Below are 8,239 nucleotides of genomic sequence, written 5' to 3' on the forward strand. Positions count from 1 at the left end.
GCGCGACCACCAGGAGCAACCCTGTCGTCGCGACGCTCGTCGCCACGTCTGAAAAAAATAAAAACGTGATATAATACAAATAAGAAAAATATCAATCAGACACAAGAGAACAAGAGATTTCTTAATCAATAAATAAATGTTTTAATATGCATTCTTAATTGTTGGAATGTTTGCATTATTTATATGATGAAAGGACAAAAATACAAACAGCAATCATACGAGTATGTCAATTAAAATTGTATACGATCTGATCATAATGGAACATATCCTGCTTTTCTACGATGTATCATAATTAGACTGTGAATCTTTATGCAAAATAAAGATAAAATCCTTATGGTATCAGTGTTGGATTGCACGAGAACAAGGAATGAGATGACTATAAGAATTCTAAGTTGACTTTATTTCTATACTTAATACGAGTTTTAAGACGGAAGTATTTTAACTCTTGTTGGGTTGTAGAATAAGGAAAACTCGGGGAAGTAAAGTAAGAAAGAGGGGATGGTTATGAGTAAGGACTGAAGAAAGGTCAAGAATGATTTAAGGTTTCAGGTTGGAGAACGATCCACAATCTTAGTTTATATGATTCAGAGTTATTGCTTCACTAACTAAACATTAGATAAACGAAAATAACTAAAAATTAAAATGGTATCCAACATCAGTTTCACATGTTTCATGCCACATGTACCACCCATGCTACACGCTGATATATTTATGACTGAAAACATGTATTTTATGGTAAATTTAAGACTGTATCATGGATGGCAGACGATGTGTTAACTAGATTACACAAACTAATTATTTATGATTGATGATGTGATGAAATATTAGCCTAATTGAAAAGTCGAGTAAATCGATTCGGCACAGGACATATTAAAAGATATGTTTTGGATAACCATTTATATGATTATTTAATATCCATTCAGCTTTCAATATACGGAATTGTTCTACATTTTACACGCGGCATTGATCATTTCTGCATTCAATTTTTTTATAGTTGTATAGAATCCACAGCCTAATCTTCCTCCCTGCTGTAAATTCGCCAATTATTCAAACTGAAGGTTGCTAGCCCAGCGTAGAGAGCTAACCATGCGAGAACGAAACTGAAAAAAAAATGAAAGCATCCCTTGGCCCTCGGCGCATTAATCCAGCCCAGGAAATTGCGTGGGTTTTCGACTCAGGACCGTGAAAATCGCGCCAGTTGCCCCGAAAAGGGTTGCGACCGACAATCAAGGAAAAGTTTCCCGGCGAAATATCCGGCCCGTTGTTCTTCCCGTAGGAAAGACGGTCCGCGAAAGATCGTCTCCTCTGGCTAGACGGATGAAGGATGAGAACGTAAACGGAGGAAAAAACAGACTGAACCAGTGCGGCAAGGGAGCAAAAGGGGAACGGGAAGTCAGTTATTCTTCCGGCTGGCCTGGTCCATACTTTTCAACCATTATCTGCTTGGGGAGAGACGTATTCCTCCGGACCCCACTCATCTCTAATTAGAAATCAGAAACAACCCGGTAGGCTCTCGCCCCAATCATTATCCACCCTGTACCTTGCTTCGTCTACTATTCTCGTCTTCCGTCGATTTCTCCGGCTGCGAGACCGTCTTGACGTTTCCTCTTCTTCCACCCCCTCTCTCTCTCTCTCCTTTAAATCTTCTTAAACTCGTTCGGATTTTACGATGTAACGAGTGTTACAGAGCCTCACTTAAATGTTTATATCATGACTAGTATAAACATTAATCTTCAATTTAATATTTTAATTGAAAGACAGTTTTAATATTGCTAAACTTTATTTATTTGAATGATTTATACGCATTGTGTCTGCGAAACAACGTGTAAAACTGTTGAAAAGTATTTTTAACAATGTCCACGGGAAAAGAGTGGAGTTGCAGTGAAAACAATTACGTACGCAGTACCGTCAACAATCGAGCCAATGTTGATTTTCTACATTTCGCTGGAATCCAACTGGATTTTACATTTTGCTGTTCTCACGCCCAGCGTGCATTTTTTCACCTCGAATCCAGTTCATGAATCGTTTTTCATCAACCTAATCGTTCTGATTTGTTCATATTCATACCTGGACTTCACCGTTTGATTTATTTGAGTCAATTCTTATATCGTGAGATTAAAACGATAATTATTTGATAATCAGATTCGATGCTTGTTTAGAGAAACTTATTTCTTTTAATCAAACAAGTGAATATACTTCGGCATACTAGATTTGAAACGCAAATTAGCTATCGAGTCTTCCGATAATGACTAGGATAAGAAGGCATGTTCAACAAAAGCGAGTGCACAGCGAGAAGCGGGGGCCCGTGGAAAGAAAATCCCTCGGCTACGGAAACTCGCGAGTTCGTTGGGGGAGGATTGCTGCGCGAGACAGTTCGCAGCTCGATATCGTTCGGACCGCCCCGGCTCGCAGTTCGAAAACGAATTTAATCCAAAGGCGGTGTGGGTGTCGCGTTCGACCTTCGATGCAGTGAGGTTCGCCGAGCTACCAAAGAGCTGGAAGTACTTATCAAGTTGTGGAAGCTCGACGCGGTTCCACAGTCTCCCTTTTTTCCACCCTCCGGTTTTCCGTCCTCCAGCGAAATTACCTACTTCCATGGGACTATCGAGATCGAGCCCCCGCGGAGAAAACGGATTTTCACACTTTCCCATTATGCAAATTCCTTTTAAAAAGAAACCGCCGCGGACCGGCTCTCTGTATCGGCTATGAAAAGGAAGGGAAACTATCTCCCTCCCTCTCTATCTTTCTCTTTCTCTCTCTTCCACCGAGAACAGGTTGGTGGCTGGAACAGTGAAGGGGCCAGGGAAAGAAATATTCCGATAACGCCGCGGGGCATGGAGGAATTTCGCCGGGTGCTAAGCCTCTGACCCCGCGGCCCTCTGTTCGAGCCGCTGTCATTTAAATGCCACTGCCGAGCCACGAGATGCCGGATAAACCGCAACTTCGTCGGCGCGCGGAGGGACCGGCCTCCTCTCGTCGACGTTTTGTTTCCTCCCTCTCTCCCTCGCCGGCTCGTTTGCTACGTCGCACCCTATTTAAGCCCGGATTTCAATGGCTGGCTATCAGACTTCGATTCCGGCAGGCCCGCTCCGATATCAGCTATTATTAATTTTTCTCACTGACCGACGCCAGACCGATTAATGAGCTGCCGAACAGGAATTCCTACGGCCAGACACTGTTTCGTTGTTTCCAATCACAGTTCTTCTATTGTTGCATAGGGAAAGTCAATGCATTCTTTCAGGCAAAATCGGGGATCTTATGAATGGGGTAAAATACTTTAACAAGCTGTTAAGACTTCTATTATTTTCAGTTGTAGTTATAATCTGAGGGAATAGTGAATTAGAAAATAAATGGCAGAGTAATACGAGTCTGCGACGGATATCGATTAATTAAGTCAGCGCACAGCATTTATTATAATATATGATCATCTTTAATTCTCACTTATACTATGACATTTATAATAATTATAATTGAAATCAATAGTCGACGATATTGATATAGCAAGGCGAGTTAACAAAGTTTAAGAGTTCACACGATCGACTGTTCCCACCGAGAATTGCTCGAAGGACAAGGATCTCGAGCACCGCGAGTTTAGAACGCCCATTCCTACTGGGCGTCAATACCATCAACGTTCCTATCATAAACTATCCAGCCTACAAGCAGCAGGATAGACAATTTAACTGGGGCGCGACTAACCCGAATGCGAAGGGTTCACAAGTTAAGCATTGGAAAATGCTAAGACTGAAGGAACTATTAAATATGTCGAATTATATTTGGATTCCATTTTCATAATCGTGTGCATAAGATTACGATTTTGTAAAGAGAAATTCCTGACACGCAATAATGAGGTAAAAAGATGTCCAACGTTGTTACGTGTCGACGATTGAACTGAGGAAAGTTGAGGAAATAAGAAAACCGAGGGGACGTTAACTACCCCTGTCGGGCTCGTCTCGTTTTAAATTAGTCTGCAGTTACACGTATCTGGTATAGAAACAGAGCAAGAAAGCTTACCGCTGTCTGGGGTCCAATTGTAGTTCCTTTTCCTATCCGGGTCGCTCGATTTTTGTTCGGATTTGCCGATCTCGCTGAGATTCGACTGGAATTTATTACCTGTAACAAAGGCCAACGAACGATTCTTCAGGTTTTGTTAAAAATTCATAACAACGTTGAAAAAAATGACTTCTTTAAGGCCCTGATAAAATATAACAGTTCAATATTATTTAAATTTCTTTCTTATATATTCAAATTGCAACGAAAGAGTAATGGTAATCAACTAATCATAAACAGAATTTCCTGCGAGATAGATGTAAATTCCGCTTCCTGACAAGGAAACGATCCTGAATAACCGGGCGACAAAGGGCTGGACGAAACAATGTCTCGCTACGTAGAGACAGAGTTAGAACGTGGGGAGTTAAAGAATGGGAAGGAAGTGGCCGGAGGTGCAAAAGGAAGCGCGGACAAAAGGTACTTTCGAGTGGCCCCCTCTGTTGAAGATGTTTACGGGCCTGTTACGCGTAAAGTGGGTGGCAAACGCGGTAACTAGTATGCAAACTACGAGTAAACACAATTCCCTTATCCGCCGCCGCCATCGTCCGCTCCCGGACCCATTCCGTACCGCGCAGCGCTGCGTGGCAACGCGTTCGTCACCGTCCGGCCCGTTGGATCGAATCAAGTAATGAAACTACCGCACGTTCCCTTTCGTATGTATGCTGCACAGTGGGATTTACATCCCCAGCTATTTTACTGCAATTTTCCGCAGAGAGAATCAGAGCACACTTCGTTAACATGGAGATCATTCTTTAGCATCCTTTTGTAATTTACAGATTCAAATGTATTCTCGAATTGTCATTCCACAACATTTTTATAAAACTCCGAATTCAATGTAATTCTATAAACTTTATTTATTTATTTATTTATTTATTTATTTATTTATTTATTTNCGATAGAACACACCGAATTTAACATTCCTGTTTACAAAGAGGTACGTGAAACCCAAAAGCCTTTTTATATAAAGACGAAAATTGTAGTCCCATAAATCTATATTTTTGACTAAGTTCGTGAATAACATTGACATTTTGCCTTACCGCCTCAGGTATACATTCGCGAGAGTATCACATTTTTAAAATCCTCAAAGTCTCCAATACTAGCAAATCTAATCCTTCGTTGAACGATTCTCGTGCGAATTTCGGTATCAGCCTTCCGAGTTAGCAAACCAGGTAGCGACGGACTTAATTCTCGCCTGCAGCCAGGTCGAACGCTTTGTCTTGGCGCGGACCTCGGTGATTAGATATTGCAAGTTCCGAGACGAAGGAACGCGATGGTGAAGGAAAGCTGTCGACGGAACACAGGTTCCCCTTCACAATACCCTATTTCGGGCGAGGTAATGGCTGATCATCCCTGGTACACACGCGTGCGCCGTGAGTCACTTGTTCACCCCGGCTGTGTGTATATAATAGCCCCTGGGTTCCTCCGTACAGAGAGAGGGTTAGGCTCGCATACACGTCCCGGGGACAACAAGCTGACACACGCGGCCGAACGCAGGAATGGATAGGCCAGACAGACGTATGCAAATCTCGGCCAAACATTACCGGTGACAGTACATATCACGGTGTATACGTAGCAAAGAAGGTTCCTAAACGACTGACGAAAGATCGTATAAATATATTTTAACTTTATTCATTTAAATGTGGAAATATGATTCCCTTGTTCATTAACTTTCTCAGTGATTTCTCATTAAAAGAATTTTGAAAAACATTTCGTATTTATTATTTGTACTGCGTCCAGTGTTCGGCGATGCAAAACGCGGCGCCGTGTGAAGTTTATCAATGAACGCCCGGGAGAAGGTCCTGGACAGAATTTCAATAAGCTCACTCTCGTCCGGCGCTCTGTTAAATTTCGAAACAGGAAACAATCTGTATGGTCGGTGCCGAATGTGCAAAGTACCGACGTAGCTGCCACGTTGTAACTCGTTTCACATTCAAGGATTGTTAGTAGCTGTACTCTAAGGTGGCACACGGTTCTGTAATAGGACGACTGCGAAAACGTGTTCAAGTGATCAAAGCCTGCTGGTCATTAGCGAAGGCAAAAATGATTATACATAGACGTTCAGAAATGAATATAGTAACACTGTTTTCATTCAACATTTTTCTTGCTTTAATTTCAATTAATATTAGATAATTTTATTTCAATAAAAAATTCTGAATAATTCTCCTTATTTAGAAATTAATTCTCAAAAACATCCAAGGAATCTCGAAAATGATACAGAGCCTAGGTGAAAGTTTTTACAATATGTGCGGACATTTCCGGGGATCATTAGCGGGCAGCTTTACAATTTCATTTCCATTTATTCTGCCTTGCAAAGCAGCTGGGCTGCGTTCGTCAGCGCGAAATTTGAAATGCAACGAATTTCCAAGATTGCAAATTAGAACTGCGGCGGCCGCTAATATTTATGACGGTGCGTGCGTTTCTCGAGCAAGTGCCACATAAACATATCATTTACCCGTACCGTGTCCTGACAGTCAAGTGTCATTGTAGCATGCATAACAGAAGTCAGTGTAACACAACAAGGAATCGATCCAATTTTCAGATATGAGGTTTATCAATTAGAAATTAATGAATTACAAATCAAGGAAAAATATTCTTGCGGTAGATCTGATTTTATTAAACGAACTTCAAAGCTATTTTACTATAAAATTGTGAAAGTCAAGGAATTTAGTTTAGGTTTAGGTACGAGGTTTATAAATTAGAAATGAAAATCAAAATTGAAATAAAAAATATAATATTCCCGCAGGTAATTAACTATATAAATTTCAAAACTATTTTAATACAAAATTGTGGGAGTAACGAGATTAACTCATTAAATATAAAATGCGGAACAATTAGAATGTATTCGTATTGCGATGCGTGGAATATACATATAATTAACAGGGTTTGGTTCCAAAGCATGGCAGCGGGTGGTCATTGATCAAAAGAAAGATTTGAAAGCGTCAGAATGGGCGACAGAGGACAAAGTGGATATAATAAATAGCTGTTAGACAAAAGATTCGTCAGAGTGTTGGTCAATCGTTTCGAGGAAGAGCATCGAGCTTCGAGTGAATTCGCAAGCCTATCTATTGTCGGTACGCGCGTGCACATTATTGCACGCACGCTGAGAGCGGTTTAATATTCGCTGAATGGAGTGGTACGAAGCGTTTGAAATACGGGCTTCATGACATACCTAAATTCGACAACGATTCGCGATATGAATCACGCGCGCCAGGCACGCGACGTATGAATTAGAGACAGGAAATACTTGCCGGATTCTTCCGGTTCATTTCGGGCTTCACGCGATCGCTACGAATCAACTTATCAACCATGATAATCCGGTGAAACGTTCAGGAATCCCTGTTATGATATCAAACATTTTAATTACTGCATTTCAGCATTAACTGCTTATGAATTTAACAAATACTATTGTGCCAAAATAAATACGAATTCATCATTTAGTAAATAGCATAATACGTTTAAAGTTGTGTGAACCCTTACATAAAAATAATGACAGAGTATTGAAATTTTAACAGTTATTAGATATATTAATAAGACTGTATAAAATATTAGAAATCTTGCAAGTCTATTAAAGAAATTATGACGTCTTGACGCGTTTTTTAAAACATTATCTATCAGATTAATTTTACCCAAACGGAGTGTCTCATTTCGTTTGAATAAAAAATCAAATGGAAAACGATGAACATTGTTACATTTGAGAGGACAGCAATAGGGCAGGTGACTCGTGACAGAATTGACCCAGTTGAGGGGCCGAAGTCCCTTCCGACTGCATACATATAGCGAATATTAAGCCAAACCCCGACCGAACTCCGGTGCAAACGCACACTGACGCACGATGCCTGCTGCCTCTGTGTAGAACATGTTGACAGTGCGTACACGCGCGGTTAAGTCAATCCAGATATGTACCGTTCACGAAATCCGAGGCAATCGAAGATAACAGAGAGTATCGATGCAATTAGATTGTCAACGGCTCGCCACAGGACAGTTTCTGAGCCAAAATTTCACGCGGTACTTCTCTCAACTGCAATTTACCATGCCCGCACCGTCGGCTGTTATGTTTAGTTGGTTGAGTAATTGTAAATGTGACCAGCGAATTGCTGAAGCTTTGCCTTATCATTAATGATTTATTGCATCTTCTGCTTGCAGAGAATTGGTACATTAAACTGTTTTATGACGCTTGATATAATAATTCATA

At 40.8% G+C, this 8,239-nt stretch overlaps 1 protein-coding gene across 4 annotated transcripts in view; it reads right to left on the minus strand.

Annotated features, from left to right (window-relative positions):
• The window catches only part of LOC108632528 (lachesin), a 268,437-nt gene that overhangs the window by 4,925 nt on the left and 255,273 nt on the right, over positions 1 to 8,239 (minus strand). For 3 of the 4 annotated variants that reach the window (XM_026819746.1, XM_026819747.1, XM_018037179.2), the window contains one exon: positions 4,012 to 4,110. In XM_026819746.1, the coding sequence (XP_026675547.1) occupies positions 4,012 to 4,110 (99 nt within the window). Of the gene's footprint in view, positions 1 to 133; positions 3,654 to 4,011; positions 4,111 to 8,239 lie in introns of those variants that run through there. The other variant, XM_026819745.1, reaches the window with a different exon arrangement.

The sequence above is a fragment of the Ceratina calcarata genome, unplaced genomic scaffold (assembly GCF_001652005.2).
Source record: "Ceratina calcarata isolate Rehan_Ccalc_2016 unplaced genomic scaffold, ASM165200v1 scaffold16.2, whole genome shotgun sequence".
Classification (NCBI taxonomy): Eukaryota; Metazoa; Arthropoda; class Insecta; order Hymenoptera; family Apidae; genus Ceratina; species Ceratina calcarata.